Genomic DNA, 18,878 nt, shown 5'->3' on the forward strand with positions numbered 1-18,878 from the left:
GGGCTGAGGGCAGAGGGGACGGGGACGGCGGCGAGGGGGGACCGGGGGAGCCGGGCCCGGGGGATCCGCAGAGGGGGCTTTGGGCGGTCCCGGGAGGGGTCACACGGACCGCCAGGGACGGGCCCGGCCGTGAGGGGAGCGCGGGGGAAAGAGTCCGCGGGGCGGCCTGGCACGGGAGAAGGGGAAGGAATAATGAGCGAATGTTTTATATGTGCTTAAAATTTTGAGGTTTCTCATTGTGCTGTTTTGCGGTCCTGCCTCAGGAGAGCCTCTGGAAATGGAAATGGAGATCCCCGGCGGCACCTGCGAAGTTCTCTGTTGTTCCTCCTCCATCCAGAGCCACCCGCTGGGCAAGCTGCAGGATGGAACGCTGCTGCTCCATGGATTTATTTGGGAATTAGGTAAAATGCACAAACATTATCTCAAATGGATCCCTTGGACGTGACTGTCATGGTGCTGCCAGCTTTAGGAGTTGTTCAGAAATAGGCCTGGTCTGTGATGGCTTTGCTGTGCCAGTTTAAACTGGTTCGATGTTATTTCTCAGGCTTAATGCAGATTTTATACAGAAAAGTTTGCTGTGCAGTATGATGTGTATTCAGATCCTCTTTCCATGGAAATAGTCTTCTGTTAATCCTGTCTTTCTTAGTAAAAAGTGATTGGTTTTTATTTACAGGGCTTATTTAGAATCTTATATTTTACATGGAACAAACATTTTAAATGTACAGAAGTGTCTGGTAGAAGTTAGAAAATAAGGTAATGTGTAGTAGTAGAAGAGTAGTTAAAATTGTTGGAATATATGCAAGCAAAAATTTTGCCTACAGGGCTCAGCATCCAATCATCTGGCTCTAGTTCCCCCCTCAAAAAAACCCAAACCCACACACTTGGATACGATACTCATAAAGTGAAAATAACAGTAATTTCAGTGCTGCTAATCAGAAAACTCTGTGGGAAGAAGTGAAATTGTCAATTTATTGCACACCTTCCAGCCACAAACTAGAAATAGTCCTCAAGTAGTGTCTGCGGGGAGCTGCCTGGGAGCAATCTGTGGCTTTGTTTCCCTCTCTGGAACAGATGGTTGCTGGCAGACTGGGCTTCTCATCAGTGCCTCCCTCTGAACTCTCCTGATTCTTGCATGTCTGCTAAGTGTGTCTCTTCCTAGTAAATTTAGTCCTCAAATTAAGAGATACCTGGGAAATACTTGGAAAGACACAAGGGAACAGAAGGCTGTCATATTGTTGGCTCCTGAGAGAGAGAGAGAGAGAGAGAGAGGTGTTAGAGTATTCTTGTACTGGAATACTATATACTGTATAGTATAAAGGGCTGGAAATGGTAACTTTTTTCTTTTTTTTCCTGCTTTTAACTAAAAGGTAGAGGAAATATTGATTTTTAAAAAAGATAATGACTCTGATAAGGTTTCAACAAGGTTTTGATTGGAAGGGAGGTCTAGGTAGGAAGTGGAAAAACTGAGTGTAAAGGAAGTCAAAAGGACCCTGAAGAGGAAGGGAAAGAGAAAATAAAATACTGGGATGGATTTTCCTTCCTCCCAGGCCAGATTTTGAGGCTAGACCTTAAAAGAAAAAAAAAAAAAAAAAAGCCCACAAAATGCCTCTTGTTTTTGTGTTGGTTTGGGTTTGGGGTTTGGGGTTTTTTTTAAGGAATGAAGAGAGAGATGTTAACACACAGAGACAGACATATCTTTTTTGGGATACTTATATTCCCTGGCTGTGGGAAGCAGAGTGGCCAGTCTGGAGCTTCTTAGCTGTGACTGGCTCTGGAGGAGCTCGAGTTGGTCTTGTGCTGAGGCCGTGTCACCCAGAGCAGTGCTGGGGCTGTGTCACCCAGAGCAGTGCTGGGCTGTGTCACCCAGAGCAGTGCTGGGGCTGTGTCACCCAGAGCAGTGCTGGGCTGTGTCACCCAGAGCAGTGCTGGGGCTGTGTCACCCAGAGCAGTGCTGGGGCCGTGTCACCCAGAGCAGTGCTGGGGCTGTGTCACCCAGAGCAGTGCTGGGGCTGTTGGAGGAAGAAGGAAACCATCAGGAGGTACTAAGGCAAACATTGCCACTCACACTTGAGTCATGTGGCCTGTCCACTCCAGGCCTGTCCCAAAAGAAGTCTGAGCTCTGGTGAGCTGTTGACATTTCCCACCTGAGAACCGTTCTGCTGTCCAGAAACCCTCTCCTCTCCAAGCCACCTTGCAGTTCTTGGCTGTGATACAGTACTTCAGGATCACAACCACCTCCTGCCCTGGTGAACAGCTGGCAATGACATTGCACAGCTGGTGGCCACCCACCACAGCTCCTTCTGTCATACTCTGTGTTTTACCAACATGCAGTTCACAGTCACAGGATGTGCTGAGTTGGAAGGGACCCACAAGGACCATCCAGTCCAACCCCTGGCCCTGCACAGACCCATCCCCAGAGTGACCCCCTGTGCCCCAGAGGATCATCCAAACCCTCCTGGAGCTCTGGCAGCCTTGGGGCTGTGCCCACTGCCCTGGGGAGCCTGGGCAGTGCCCAACCAGCCTCTGGGGGAAGAACCTTTGGCTGAGATCCAACCTGAGCCTGCCCTGACACAGCTCCAGCCATTCCCTGGCTGCTGTCCCTGGTCCCCCCAGAGCAGAGCTCAGTCCCTGCCCCTCCTCTGCCCCTGCCCAGGAATTGGAACTGCACTGAGGTCTCCCCTCAGTCTCCTCTGCTCCAGCTGAACACACCAAGTGCCCTCAGTGTCCTCACACACCTTCCAATCAAGGCCCTTCCCCATCTCCGTGTCCCTCCTTTGGACACTCTCCAATGGCTCAATCCCTTCCCTCCACTGTGTCCCCCCAAACTGCCCCAATGTTGAGGTGAGGCCCCCCCAGGGCAGAGCAGAGTGGGACAATCCCCTCCCTGGTGCCCCAAGACAGGGATGTCCCTCCTGGCTGCCAGGGCACTGCTGACTCAGGGACAACTGGCACCACCAGGACCCCCAGGGCCCTTTCCCAGCTCTGCTCTCCAGCCTCTCATTCCCAGTCTGTCCGTCCATCCGGGGTTGCCCCATCCCAGGGGCAGAATCCAGCACTTTCCCCTTGTTGAGCTCCCCATGGTTGGTGATTCCCAGCTCTCGGATCTGTCCAAGTCTCTGCAATTTCACCAAAAGATCCCAAAACTACACAGGCCACGCTGCCAGAAGCATATTCCCAGGCACAAATCTGTTCTACAAACCAGACTTACGGGTCAGTACAAGGCATGAGCATGTCCTTTCACACCACCTGAAGGTGTCCAAATCTGCTCCTATTTTGTTCTCCTGGTGATTTAGTTGTATTCAGTGGAGCTGTGCAGGATTTGGTTCTGTCAACACTAACAGTGGAGCTACAGCAATAAGTGTATTTTTTATTTTGACTTGCTTGATTTATTTACATATCATTATAGGGGGTTTTTTACAGTGCTGTATAACAACTTTTAACACATAACTGTCTCTGAAGATCAGACATTTCATTTGAAATTTCCTACAGATGAAGTTTATAGATTAAGAGCATAAAGGCACAAAAGACTGGTAAGAATCTCAGCCTTAAAGCTAATATGTCTTACCAGATGGCAGCAATTTTAGACAGACTGTGAAATAAATAGGAAGTTCACACTTCCTAATATGAACAGGACATGAAAACATGCAGTTCAACAGAGGGTGTAATAACCAATGCAGAATAAAGAGGAAACTTTTCAGGACTAGAAAATATGGAGTGTAGATATCCATTGTGACATTGTACATTAAAATTATTTTCTTGAAGGCATAAATGCAATATTTATCTGAATATTTTATTTTTATTTTGTGAGTTCTAACTGTTATGAAAGATGGTAATAACTGTTTAGTAAAGTCCTATGTAAATCAGCATAGAATAAATGTATTCAGTTATATTTATGATTTTCCCATTGATGTTACATATATGTCAAAAGACCTACATTGAATAGGAAGGGAAGGAAATCAGTGCACTGTTTAAACAAAAAATGTAACAATGTTGTTTAGAGATAGGAAACCAGCTTTGAAATGTATTAGGAGTGCAACTGGATGTCATAGGCTGTAGGAGGAAGAAATCATTAGCTTGGGAAAAAAGCAGCCCTGGCACAATAGCCATGAGCAGATGTTAATGAGGATATGCCAGTCAGCAAGGTGTGGGATAAGATTAGGAGGATCAATGTTAGTAATAAAATCCCACTAGAGTGTGTTGTCTTGTTAAAGGAAAAAGCTAATTTACAAGAGTTTGTTTCTGTTAATCAAGTAGAGGTATGTTTAGGAAAAGGAAATATGGGGAAAATCAGGGTGATTTTGGAAAACAGGCTGGAGCACTAATGTCCTATTGTATCAGCAGTGATTTCCCCTTGTGGTTACTAATTACTGTGAATGCTGTCCTGACAGCATGGGGAAGTGCAGGGAGAACAGCAGGAGTGTTGCACTGATGTTTGGGCTGTATCTGTGAGTTGGGGGGAGCAGGGATGGAAATGCAGGGTTAGATGGAGCAGTGTGGTACAGTTTGTACAGTATGTCACAGCCCTCGTGGCTCTAAGCCTGACCCCTCTTGCTGCCTGGATGTTTGACAATGCAGGCATACATGTAGGCAAATAGGACTTCTAAAAATACATTTCACAAATCATCCAGTCCAGCTGTCGGGGCGGGGGGGGGAACAGTCCCTTTGTCCTGCAGCCCTGGACAACTAAAATCCCATTTGAGACAAATGAAATTTAGTTATTTGCTGCCCGACAGGAAAAGCTGCTGACTTGTGCTTTATAGGCCTCAACACACTGACCAACCATTGTGTCCAACCTGAGGCTTAAAACACGAGCTGGCCTCTTGCCCAGTGGCTTTGTAAACACCACCAAATGGCAAAAGCAGTGTGTGGGCAGAGCCCCCAGCCTGCTGGTTGGAACAATTCCTGCCCGTTACCTCCACAGGGCCAGTCCCACTTAGGAAAGGATGAACAGGACTGACTATATATGGGCACCTAAAAATAAAAATAGGGACGAGCACCTTTTCTTGTCAGACATATCAGAGATCCAGGTCACCTTAAAAAATCCTAGGCTGCAAACCATACTGGCTATAGGGAAAATAAATATATATATATATATATATATGAACCTCTTAATCCTCCATGGATCCAGTTTTGATCAAACTGAATGGAGGCCATTGACTCCAACTGACATTGGATGTGTCCCATGACCTTCTGGTTTATATATTTAGACTCCCCATACTAATCTTCTCTTCTACAGGTCTGATGTCATCACCATTATTATAAGCAGAACTTGTCACTTGATTGACAGCAAATAACCTTTCCAAAAAGTAGCCAAGGAGTAAGAATGTTTTGTCAGGGTGACATATGATCATGGCTGCCTGCAGTCCATTTTTGTTTGCAGGCAGTGGAAGAATTTCAGATATTTATAAGGTCAGTGTCCCTAGTCCAGAGATGAAGGAGATGTGTTTGTTTTTTAATTGCTGTTCTGCTTGAAAAAACGACTTCCAGTTGGGCTGAAGTGAAGGACTGGACTCACTGACTGGACTGAATTAAATGTTTTACCTGTTGCAACCAGCTGGCTGGGCCCAGGAATGGGGTGCTCTGACTGCACACACAAGGGGGTCACTGGCAGTTCGTATTTTTGCTTTAGGAAGTCAAATACTTAAATATATATATAATTTATTTTTACTGTCTGGTGATTCAGATGTCTGGGATCTCATTTTGCTTGTTTTCTTGAAAACTTTTCACGAAAGGGAATCAGCTTGCAAAACCACAAAAATGTACTTCTCAGCCAGCTGTGGTAAAATGGTTTACATGGCCATCTCAGTACTGGAGAAGTTTTGTAGTTAAAAAATTTATTCTGATGAGTAGTAAGTGATAATGAATTATTAGCAAGGCAATAGCAGTTGGCTTAAAAGTGTTCAAGGTATGCATCAAATGTGGAGGTGCTGAGAGACAATATTTGTAAGACAAAAGAACTGTTGACATTTGGTCATAGTAGAACTTAGATTATTGTTTAAAACAGACATGCTGTAAATGTGGGAATGAGAACCAGACTGAATTTTTTTTTTACTTAGGAAAGAGTATAGCATTTAAGTAGATGCCACTGTAAGATTGTGACAAAGAGTAAAATGTAATTCTGTGTAGCTGACCCAGCTTATTAATAGCATATTGAGAACTTCTAATGTTATAGAGTCTAAATACTCTTTCAGAAGAAGTGAAACAAAATTTAGAATTAATTCTAGAACATTTATAAACAGGTATAGAAAAATAATGTCCCTTCTACGAAGTGTTAGAAATTAGGGGCTACCTGCCAAATGATGTTGTGCTTGTTTGACCTTGTCCAACTGATTGCATTAAGGTGTTATATATGTTTCAGATAACAGAATTTGACTTTTTTGGTGTCTCATATTGGACATGAAATTCTTATTTTAATTTATTTTAACTTACGTTTATATAAATACACCAAAAAATCATATATGTTTATAAATATATATAAATATTTAAAGTAGTCTGGAAAGAAGCCTAAATGATAGTTTTAAAGAATTTCCATGTGGTAGTTCCTGCAACACAGGATTGTTGCAGGGGGACTGGATAGCAACTGCTATTGCATTGCCTTAGTTTCTGTTAGGGCACTGTAACAAAGGCAACTAAATTTCAGCTGCCTTAATGGTGCTGTCACTACCTTTTGCCTGTAAAGATTTTTTTGTATTTTAGGAAACTGCCAAATAAGGGGTAATTTTGTAATGGAGGACATGGAATTACGAAAGTAGGTTGAACAGATGGGTAACAGAGAAACATGTAAGTCAGTATCTCGTGGACAAAACTTTGCTGAATTACTTGGTAACACACAGAAAAGTGTAGTGGATAAAGCTGTGATCTCGTGCAGGCCTGACTAGTATTGAACTACCTTTTTTCTAGGGTTTCTTCATTGATTCCTGAAGTGTTTCACTGTGTATCATATATCAGTATATGCCTGAGATTGAGACTGAAGTTACTGGCCTACAGGAAGGCAGGAATCCACAAGATATGAGACTGACAAAGCTTCCTTCAGAAATGACTCTTCTGTGCCCCTCCACACGGAGCCTTTTGAGTGTCCTGTGCAAAGCAGGCCAGGTCTCCTGGTGACATCATGAAATGTGAGATGCCTATGAGCTAGTCCTTGGCCATGCTGGAGCTTTGGCCACCTGTCTGTCCTACGCTTGGGAAGATATTCAGGATGTTGACAGGGAAGAGTGGCACTTATCTACTAAAGCTTGGCAGCCCAGGGTGGTGTGTTTTCCGAGGGACCGGAGCAGCTCCCAGTGCTTGGTTGGCTGAGCACCACTTTCCTCTGGCTCCAGCAGGAAAACCAGCATAGCTGAGCTCACTGGCTGGTTTCAGGTTCCTGATTTGTTTAGTCAGCTCCTGGTGCTTTCATACTTTCTGGGTAACTGCTGCCAAGAGTGTGTATGGTTTGCTTCCATTGTGGCCCACCCCCTGGGCTGGGTTCTCCTTGATACACCTGACATCAGGTTTGAGCAGCTCACTCTCTCATCACTAAAGTTGTTGATACACTGCCCAGTAATTTTTTGTTTGTTTACTTGCTCTTTAAGCTTCCTCAGTGGAAATGGTGCACAACTGCCTGGGTTATTGGGTGCAAATATCCTGCACTGCTGGACACGTGCCAGGGATGCAGAAGCAGATCTCCCAGGGTTTATAGTTCACTCTACTGTTGGCTTTTTTACAGCCCAGAAATCCCTCAGTTGAAGATCAGGGGCTACCAGAGGTTATTTCTCTGGCATTCCACAGTATTTAGATCCTTCATCACCTTTCAATGCCTGTGAACAGTGAGTGGTGCTCTCTGTACCGTCTCAGTTTCTTGTTTCCAGAGGCACATGCAAACCTCTCTGCTGTCCTTTGGCCCCAAGGATCCTGGTTCATCTCTCGGTGTAAATGGTGTGTGGCTTTGCTGAGATCAATGACTGTGGCTCCAGCCCTTTGGCAGGACATCCAGTCAATGGCAGTATTGTAAAAGGAGGTAGGCAAAGCTCCCAAGTCTGTATCAGACTATGAGATCACGGTTCTCCCTGGTGGGAGAGGCAGGGAACAAACCCTCAGTCCCAGCAGAAGTGCACATGTGAATTATGCAGCTCTGCTGTGAGTTGGATCTGTCAGCGTGGGACAGCTGAGGTTTGAGGGGAAGAAAGGTGTTCCCTCTGTGTGTGCACTGCTAAATAATACAGAGAAGCAGATAAACAGAACCTACAGGTGCATCTTTTTTTCAGTTCAACCTGATGATCAAGATACTATAACTCAAATATGTGTATTTTGGATCCTTTTAGGCACACAACAGCAAGCCAACAGTTACTGAAAGATAAGGGAGTAGTAAAGTGATCTTAGGCCATATAAGTTGTTTTCTGTTGTTGGATTTTGCATATGTTGGTTTTCTTTTGGAATTCCAAGAGTTACAGTGAGGAAATTATATGATATAGATCTTGCAAAGTTAAGCTTTCATAGTGGTCTTGAGTGTCAACACACTGTATGCACATCTCAGGGATGATTGTAATTCCAACCTGGGAGATGAGAAGGCAATAAATAGTAGGATGCTCTTGTTCCTTTTTAATGGGAAACTATTTCAGCCATGGTGATGGAGTTGGCAAATGTTTGGTTTAGCACAAAAGAAAAAGGAGAGTAAAAGAGATTGAAGTGCATAGTCATGTAGGAAATAAAAACTCTAATCAGTAGATAATCATAAAAGTAGTGAAAAACTTCTCTTATCGTGTTCTTAAATTAAAATGTGCAATATGCACAGGTATCCCCCAATCTACTCAATATTTTTTCTAGAGAAGAAAGAATCTGTGGAATTGTTGAGGTGACATGATTTGCTGTTTCCTGGAATAATTGCCCACAAACATGTGAGCTTGTCCCCTGTGTTAAAGTAACAAACTCTTGGCTGTGTATGGGTGGTGATCCCAGTGATGGATGGTTACAGAAATGTCAGATTTGGATATTAGACACACTTGTCCCTAACAGCACTTGTGGTTTTCTCCTCCTGTGGATTACAAAACATACTGACAGTCTTCAGAGTTGCTAATTTAGGCCTTCTGATTGCAACTTCATGTTTTTCTTCATCTTACAGTTCTTGGAATGGTGGTTTCCTGAGAAAAACAAGCTCATAAGACTTTGGAACAGTCTCTCTCATGGTTTCTGTGTGTGCAGAACTGGCAGACCAGCACAGTACATAATGAGAATGAAGTTCAATCTGTAGTGGTTTTATAACCTATGTTTTTAAGAGTCTGTAATCATTTTTCTCAAAATATATAAACAGAAATCTTTGTAAAGCTCTTTCCTCTGGCTGTACCATGGTGTACATGTAATTTGGGGATTTTCAGCCACAAATACAGTAACAGTAACAAAATATATTTAAAGCCCATTAGCTTCAGTCGTGTTTTTTCTGAATGATTTTTAAAAAATCATGGTGCTGATCTTACATTGAGATCCATTTACACACAGCTCTCATTGAAGGCCCAGGACCTGCAGTTACTATGATTCCATTCTGTGTCTAATCACACTCCTGTTTTACATAAAATAAAGGTAGGACTTCAAGGTCAGCCATTTATGAATTAATAATAATATTTGTAAATATCTTCAAAATCCTATTCAATAGGAATTTGAAAACCTCAAAAATGCAAAGATCTGGAGAGTTTACCCTCTGCAAATTGGATGGCACCAGGAAGGATGAGGTACAAAGTTGTGTCTGTGATTTAAGAACCTGCACTTATTTGCATTGTAGTAATTTGTGCCCTCTGACCATACCTTTTAAATCAAGGAGTCTGATAATAGACACGAGCAAGAAAATACAGGCAGGTATTTCAAACAGCATCTGTAGAGAGAACAGTAACATGTAGCTCTTGTTGAAAGATTCAGTCTGCAGAACTGGGATTTTAAGGAGAGATACTGGCAAAAGAATCAGGCTCATCTGATCTGCACAGGGAAAAATGTCAGCCTGAAGGGAAGCATCTTCTAGAACAAAATCTACATTTCCAGAGAACTTCCTTAAACTGAAACAAGATGCAAGATGGGCTCGTTTCTTACAATGTAAACTTGGATGAGATGTTCTTATTATGCTTTCACTGATGCAAATTCGTTAAATAGCAATGATAATAAATCTTGAGAGATTACGTGTATAACAGAATATCAAATGATTGTTTGTGGTTTTTTAAGACTCTGAGATGTGCTTGGCATGTAGCTGAACAATCATTAATCTTTGCTGACAGCCTGGTTTGTGTCCCTAGAACACCACATGGCATTGTCCACTTGGGGGGTATTTTTAGGCAGCTTTGTAGCAGATGCAGTGGCACATCCCTGCTTACTCCCGTGATGGGGGTTACATTCCCAGCAGGAAACTAGTCCCAGAAATGACAGCAGTGCAAGGCACAAGGCTCAAAACTCTGCTTTAGTGGGTCACCTGCCAAGAACTGCACGTGGGTAATACTTAAAACTGCCTTTGCCTCCCACTGGGGACTCGCCTTGTGTGCGAAACTCCCACCCAGGGAATGTGCCAGGAGTTGGAATTAATATGCACATGATCCAAACAGTTACAGTCACCTCCTACTGGATACTGCAGATTCCTGATCCTCACACGTGCTCTATTCACTGCAGCCATGAGAAACATTAAGTGTATTTTAAGGAATATATTCCAAGAGCTTAGTTGTGCTGCTTTGAAGATGAGCAGCAATCTTTGTGTTAAATTTAACAGGAGGAGATCAGGCCCTATGACTGCAAAAAAGTTATTTTTCTAAAAACTAAAGTAACTTAAATGTCTGTATTAAACCATTTCCATTGAGAAAAGTACTTTTATTCAGGAAAGATGTAGCATTTTATCTCAATATGGTGTTTTAAGACCTTTACTCTCTATTATATAGTATATGTGCAAAATAAGTACTGTGTGTAATATGTATATAATTACACATAATTATAATAATTAATATTTAGTGCTAGCACAACAGATAATAAATATACCAATTACCTGAAAAAGTAATAGTTATGGGAACTGACATAATTCAATTAACATCAAAATGAATTTCCCATTGTTTTCAGCAGAATTTCCCTAACTGATGGCCTCCCCTTGGGAAAACAAGAGACCAGGAGGGCTGGATCACAGACCTGCAAACCAGGCTTGGGCAAGGAATTCCTCTGGGAACTTGGCAAGTGCTCTTACTGTGGATACAGGCAAAGAGGACGTGTAATTTAACAACTTTGCTATCCCTCTGTATGAAAAAAAGATCTAGTGCTTTTCCTGCTGGTTTGTGTTGCCCCTGTGACACCACTAATGCAGGTAGGGCAGAGTCAGCTTCCTGGCCATTGCAGCAGGAGCAGAATCATTGATTGTGCTTCCTGAATTTCTATTAATTTTCATATTGAAGTCAGCAATAGTAACTTTTAATAGTCAATGGGCCAGGCTGACAACTAGTAAACAGAGAGATCTGTATTGAAATTGTAAAACAAACATGGTATAAAAATCAGAGGAAGCCCCATTGCTTTTCTCCCAAACACCTTCCAGAGTAAAAATCTTATTTCAGCCTCTCTGCTTGTGAATTGCAAGAGGTGGAGTTTGTGTGTAATGTCTAAAAATACTTGTGAAGGACTTTACCTGAATTGTGTGATCAGTGCTGATTACACAAAGAAAGCCTTCTGCACACAGCTGGCCTGCCAGGACCCAGGAGGAGGACGGGTGTGCTCAGAGTGTTCTGTTCAGGGGGATGATTGCAGGGAGCCATCCAGGCTGCCCTGGGAAGGAGCACTCCCACCCTCACTGCTTGGCACTGTGCTGAGCCATAGGATGGGGCTGGAATGAAAAACTCCTGCTGTATGTTGGGGTTTTTTGGAAAAGAGAAGGATTTCTGCACAGACACTCTCTGGAGTGCAGGTGAGCACCCTGATGCTCCACAGTGTCACTTCTCAGCAGCTCTTGCTGGGCCTGCCTTGCTGCTGTTGGAGTCGTTGAGGTCTCAGCATTTCCTGTATTAATGTCTGTGCCACAATTGCTAATTGACCATGAAATTTTAGCCTCCAGTCACACATACATATCTGAAGTCATTTTGTTCTAGTGAAGTAAGTCTTCTTGACCACCATTAAAAGCTCTGACTTGTGTAGCAGGGGACACTACTGAAAAATCATGGTTGTTTGCTTATTATTCAAAACAATACCCTTGCTTTCTGACATAACATAAGGGTAAATTGTAAATTTATTTCCTACACAGTGGTTAAAATCCATTGTGTAGAGAGGAGTTGTAGCCCAGATGAATGTATTCCTATGCTGCCAAAACAGATTTAAATCTGGTAGCCAGTAATTGTTTCATCTAAAAAAAATAGCAGTCTTTGTTAGAAAAAAGGATATTTTAGAGACATTAAGACTTGGGAGCTTTAGCAAAACAACTGAAGAGGAGATACTTTTCTGTGCTAATAGAAGTGATATAATATCACAATTTGTAAATTCACGAAATACATCTTCCAAAAATAGCTCTTACAAGAGCTATAGACCTCTCTCAAGTGTAGGATTCTGCTGTTGGATTTGCCTTCCTTGACCATATAAACGGCAGTACCCTTGCTCCTCTCCAAGGAAATCTGTGGTTTAACTACACATGCATCTTAGCAGAGACCAGAGACCCAAGTGTGACAAATAGGAAATTGCTCTCATCTTACAGAGTTTGATTAAAGCTTTAGGCATAGAGCTTTTTAAATGACAAATGCTCAATGAAATAATATTATGTCTTTATACTCCAGAGCACTATTAATCTGAGGTTTCAGGACCTTAAGAAATGTTAATTAACTCATTACCATTGATGTAAAGTATTAGCGTTGCACTCATCTTGTGGGCTGGTAGCTGAGGCATGGAAATACTGGGTTCTTCAGGAAGAATGAGATTGGGGTTCCCTCCCATGTGTGTTCCCTGTCAGGTATTTACAGAGATGTTAACTGCTCATGCACTAGTGAACTCCATGGATCTCCCATCAAGTTAGCCCAAAAGGAGCAGGAACAACTTTGGGAGAGACTGAACAACTGCAGTAGTACCCAAAGCAGGATGTTAATGCAGCCTGGATATTTGGGAGCCCAAATTTGATAGCTAAGAAGCCAGGCAGTGCTCTAAGGATTTGAAGATTTGAGGAATGTTCAAGGATGTTCAAGGAAAGAACAGAGACACTGTTGGCTCTTCTGCAGAAAGGTAAAGGTTTGCATCACCTTAAATATATTTTTTTCAGAAAGCTGGGGCCAAAGCACCGCCCCGGGGGCGAACAGCAGAGCCGGGATGTTCCGAGTTCCTGCTCGGGACCGCCGGGCAACTCCCGGGGCAGGGGCAGGGCAGGTGTGGGGAAGGACAGGACGGGGACAGGGCAGGGGAGGGAAGTACAAGGCAAGGTGTAGGGAGGGACGAGGACAAGGCAGTGTGGGGCAGGACAGGCCGGGGCCGGGCCGGACGGGCCCCGGGCCCTCCCGCAGGAGCCCAATCCTCGGTGCGGGGCCGCCACCTCTCGGCCGCCATCGGCAAAGCAGCGGCACCATCGGCACCATCGGCACCATCGGCACCATCGGCACCATCGGCACCATCGGCACCATCGGCACCATCATCGGCACCATCGGCACCATCGGCACCATCGGCACCGCGCTGCCGCACCCCCGGCAGCCCGCACTCCCCATCCCGCACTCTGCATTCCCGCACTCCCGCAGCCCGCACCTCTGCATTCCTGCATCCCGCACCTCTGCACTCCCGCAGCCCGCACCTCTGCATTCCTGCATCCCGCCCCTCTGCATTCCCGCACTCCCGCATCCCGCACTCCGCACTCGTGTGCTCCCGCACCGCTTCGCAGTGGCCGATTCCCGCTGGCAGCTCCCATTTCAGGCGCTGCTGGGCCGGACCGCGGGCCTGGGGCTCCAGCTCTGCTCCCATGGCTCACACCCTGCTCCAGCCCCAGGCTGCTTCCAGGGCAAAGCCTGCCGAGACCGGGCAGGAATTTTTACAAATCCCCGCACCCATCCGCGGGGAAAGGGAAGGGTGTGCAACCTGCAGAATTTCTCTGCGCGAGTTTTAAAACCTGTGAAACCTGCGACACATAAAAACCCAGCGGTACTTTCTAGCCAAGACATGTTCACGTATCAGGAACCGACAGCTGCGCTCTTTGGTACAAAAGCTGTGGTGCAAGACCTGGGATGGGGCGTGTGGAGTCCCCCCGGTGACTCAGCAGGAACCCTCAGACAGCCGCGCAGGGGGCACTTTCTCAGCGCTGCCACACTGAGGTGTCCTGCAGCAGTTTAGGACTGCCAGGTATCTGTAGAGTGGGTTCGAGGTGTAGATCTGCACAGGATCCATCAATATCCACATTTCCTAAACCTGCATGTGCTGAAATTTTGTTTTATCTAATGAACCAAAGTTCATTAGACTTTGGACTATATGAACCACATGGTCACTAGAATCAAACAATTGCTGCATACAGGAATTAATTCCCATAGACAAGCAGCACAGCACACAAAGAATTAGCAGTGGGAGCCTTAACCAAAGTGAGCACCACCTGTGATTGCTGACCTGACCGTCAAGAGAGACTTGAAAAGTATTTTGAAAAGGCAAGCCCAGGAACAAAAATGACGGCAGGAAAAACACGGATATAATGGAGACGCTGATTTTACAATACCTGGACATTTTCCACACACATTCCACCTCATGGCCCAAAAGAAATGGTAAGTGCTCTTCTCTGTTCTGTATAAGACCTGTATTACTTCTCCCTTTCAAGTTTGCTCCACTGTTGCAGATGCCAGGTACCCTGTTTTTTCCCCCTCAAATTGTTTAACTGATTTACTTAGCAAAGTTAAATCCAGAGCAATTTCTTCCTGTCTATCCTTAGCAAAAAGTTTGCTCTTTCTGTGCCACATCTCAAGAAGAATTTGTATGTGGCCAGTCTGAATAAAAAATTGACCTCTCCTTGCAAGCCATCCCGCTCTTAAAAACGTAGGACACTTAATTTATTAGAAATACTTAAAAATGTAGATGTAGGCAGTCAGCTCAGGTATTTCAGAGTTGGTGCACTGACACAGTCACCTGCCCTCAGGTTGCTCTGGGCTTTTATCCCCCAAAGTGCTGCTCCAAGTGAGCTCCAGTCCACCCAGATCTCCATAGTGACCTCGCACTCAGGTTTGTTTCCCTGCTAAACCCAAAAGCTGTGAAGCTCTGCAAATCTGGCCCCTTTTTTGTCTTTGAAACCTGGGACTGGATTTGAAAGTCTGATCCCTTTTTTTATTATCAGTCCTCAGGGAAATCCATTCTACTAATTTCTTTGTGGCCACACAAGGGATTCGTTTCCTTAGTGGAAAATGAAAGCAGGATTCAAGACTGTAGTTTTGTTTGGTTTCATATAGTAAGTTAGTACAATGGATTTAAATGGAAGTGGAATTATATATGAAAATTTTTTATCATGCCACAAAATTTCAATTAGGGGAAATTAGCCACTTGGTTCTTTCTGATAAATTAATCATAGAGATTATCTATTAAATGTGCCACTTAACCTTTCTGGCATAAGTGCCTGAGGCAGTAGCATTCAGGCTCTCCACATTAATTTGGAAATATTAATTTCTTGGCAGCTGTCTTCCAAAATGGAATTTTCACTTGTCTTTTTTCTAAGTAGGTCATTGTGCAGCTGTTGTTAATGGAGGCTGGCATTTGTGAGATGAGAAATCCACCATTGTACCCCACTGCTCCCAGAATGGACCCCATCAATCACAGGATATCCTTCACTGAAATGCCCTTTCTCACCCCAAAGGGGGCTATCCCTCGCTGCGACAGCCTTTGGCCTTTGGCACTGGGAATGTGTTTCGGGGGTTGTTGTGCAGGAGCTGAGGCACTGCTGTGTCCATCCTGCCTGCCCTCCCTTAGGGAAGGGTTTGCCTTGACTTCACATTGTCTCTTCCATCTGCATTAGAGCTGCCTTAGAATTCTTCCTGAGGGGAACTGGTCTGACAGCTCTGAGCTGCCAAAGAAACAGCTGGTTCAACTGCTGACCCCCCAGGTCCAACTCTTCCTTCTCCCCTCTGCAGTGAATCAATTGTTCCTTTCACTGGGGACAAGGCCTCGCTGTCCCTGTAATGCTCAGCTGTTGCACAGCTGATGGAGAGACAAGCAACTCCTGCAACAGCTACAAACCTTGTCCTGTGCTCTTTAAAAATGAGAATCAGGATATATTTCCTCCGGCCTGGATATAGCTCATCTGTTGTAAAATTTGCATAGTCTGCTGCAGGAACAGTTTGAACTCTAGAACTCTGAGCATTCCAGGGAAAGAAGAGAGGAAGTAAGAAAGTGCTGCTACCAAGGAAGCAGTCCAAGGAAAGAAAACATGAATGGCAGATAACTTGTGTAATTTAAGGTTAATGAAATGAGAGAGAACATCTCAAAATCTTAGAATAAAGTGTTACGAAAGGAAGTAAATGCAATTGATGTTATGTGAGCAGCAAGCACGTTAGTTATGGGTAACCAAATCAGTGTCCTAGAAAGCAGAATTGGTAGCAAGGCAGTGGTGTTACAGTCACAGTTTGTCCCTACTGTGAACTAGAATCAATACATTATTGATCACCTTATTGATTACCTGAGCCTATACATTCTTGCACAGACACGATGAGAAGCATGAGAAGAATTCTTATAGATCTGTGATGTGTCCTGCTGACTTCGGGGTTGCTTCAGGTAAATGTGAAGATCTTCAAGGTTTAGGATCTGGAGGATTTCGAGACAATTCAAACAGTGCAAGGACTATGATAAAATGAGACAGGGAAGGGGAATCAAAATTGAGACCTGTGTCTCAGTTGTAATTGAACTGGAGCTTGGACTGAGGTACAGTTGGGCAGCTGTGCTGCACAGGGCCATGGGATTCAAATGTTGTGTGACAAGGAAAAGAACAATTACAAGATTCACGAGTCACACGATCAGAGCAGTAAGAAGCTGCAGAGCTATAATGTGGTTCTGTAGTTTGGAAAGGAAGTGGAAAAGTGAGGTGTCCTGGAAAGAGAAGTTTAGTAATGAATGAGGATTTAAGAAAGGAATCATTGAAGGGCCTTTCAGCAGGGCCATGAAATCCTGAACGTGAAGAGAGTAACAGCTCAGGTACCACCCAAGTTTTTCAGTGAAAGGCAGGAATTGCCAATTTTGAAATAATAAATGTGGAGAAGTTGAAGCAAAATTGAGACATTATCACCATTTAAGAAAACACCAGGAACACTGGGAGGACCTGCAAGAGAGGTGAGTGTAAGTCTGTACACGTGGCAGAGCTGTGGCTTGAAGCTGAGCAGTGGGAAGAGGTGAAGGTGCTCTGAGAACGGTGATTACTGCTAATGACAGCAGAGAAACTCAGGGAAAAATGTGGGGAAGGGATCCCTGGGTTTGGTAGGGATGTGGTAAGATTTTAATGAAATCCATTTCCCCTGATTTGAGTAAAATCAGGTGAGTCAGGAGCATTTCATGGCTGACTATCAAATGCTGTCAGCAAGGTTAACATTTTAAAAAAGGATATTTGTTCTCTCTAACAGGAGATAATTTTTAAGCTAAAGAACTTCACATCCTGGGTTACAGGTCCTGACTATGAACACAAATCTAGGATTATTGAGGGTTTGATCCTAAAGGCCTTGAAAAGGAAGGAAAATGTGTAAAGCTGACATGTCAGTGTGCACAATGACCCAAACTTTTTCATAAAGGCTTACTGGGCACTTGTGTGCTCCTATATGGAATCAACTCCATAGTTCCATTTTTACTTGTCGTTTCATTTTCCTGCCTTCCCTGAAGGTGTGCAGGGAACCACATCCAGTTGGGAATGACCAGGTAGATTTGGGTGGCATGAGAGAAGGGGCTTTCTGTTCTAGAAATTGCCCAAACCTATGACCGGCCTGGCTGAGAGTGGCCTCCAAAAATGGAAAAAAAAGGAAAATGTATCAAGTGATTAGGACTTACTTTGTTAAAGAAAAAGGCTTTGGCCTATTACACAGTTATTTTAAGTCTGAAAAGGCAAACCATAGAAACGAGTGAGGTGTGGAAAGGCCTTTGTTAAGGATCAATTATGAAACACGTTCTGTTTTGCACAAGGAACAAGATGCTGATTCTGCAGCTTAAGAGTGGAGCTTTGATTTCCGTGATCTGAGTCAAGTTCACACTCTGTGACTCTGGTTCAGGCCCAGATCCATAAAGGGGTTTAGGTGCTTAAAACATGACTTCACTGGGATTTACTCCCCTAAGCTGCCGAGCGCAGTCTCTGGAATTTGACATGCTCCTTTCCACACTCATGTTTGAACAACAGTCTGCTTTATGCCCAAACAGCTCTGTGCCTCCGAAGGATGGCACAGCTGCTGCCCTGCCTGTGCTGGCCTGCCCAGGGCTCGGCAGGGTGAGGAGGCAGGGATGGGACACACAGGACAGCAGGAATGGATGAGGGCACCCAGGGAGATGGGCAGGGATGGGGCACCCAGGGACATGGGCAGGGACGAAGGGATGAGGGCACCCAGGGCGGCCCCCCTGCCCCGGAGGTGCAGCGGGTGCCCGGCGGCCCCGCCCGAGGCGGGTGCTGGGGCCGCCCCCGAGCGCTGCCCCGCAGGCCCGGCCGTGTCCGCCCCGGGGTAGCGATACCCGGAGGGGGCAGCGTTTGTAACCGAGCCCCGCACGAGCAGGGCCCGGCACAGACCGCGGCCCCTGCGCCGCGACGGGGACACCGCGTTCCCCACACCGGGGGTACAACCCTGAGGGCTCCGCAGCCCCGGGGCCGCTGCGAACGCTGAGGGGGCCGGGGCAGGCGGGCGGCTGCGGCTCCGGCTGCGGCTGCGGCTCCGGCTCCGGCTCCAGCTCCTGCCGCCGCCTCGCCCCCTCACGGCCCCGCGGTCGCTCCTCCCTCCCGTCTG

At 45.1% G+C, this 18,878-nt stretch overlaps 1 protein-coding gene across 4 annotated transcripts; it reads left to right on the top strand.

Moving 5' to 3' along the window:
* Positions 1-2: 2 nt before the first annotated feature.
* On the top strand, positions 3-18,818 carry LOC135422243 (uncharacterized). 4 transcript variants are annotated; one of them, XR_010434387.1, is made up of 2 exons: positions 3-401; positions 9,475-11,044. XR_010434387.1 is itself a non-coding variant. In XM_064671320.1 (2 exons), exon 2 carries the CDS (start codon positions 13,270-13,272, stop codon positions 14,272-14,274), a length of 1,005 nt encoding a protein of 334 aa, XP_064527390.1. In that variant the 5' UTR covers positions 10-401; positions 11,065-13,269; the 3' UTR covers positions 14,275-18,818. The 4 variants fall into 4 exon arrangements, 1 of the variants encoding a protein (XP_064527390.1); XR_010434385.1 differs by lacking the exon at positions 9,475-11,044 and adding an exon at positions 9,101-9,394; XR_010434386.1 differs by lacking the exon at positions 9,475-11,044 and adding an exon at positions 6,697-9,094.
* Positions 18,819-18,878: the final 60 nt, after the last annotated feature.

This window comes from Pseudopipra pipra, chromosome 14, assembly GCF_036250125.1.
Source record: "Pseudopipra pipra isolate bDixPip1 chromosome 14, bDixPip1.hap1, whole genome shotgun sequence".
NCBI lineage: Eukaryota > Metazoa > Chordata > Aves > Passeriformes > Pipridae > Pseudopipra > Pseudopipra pipra.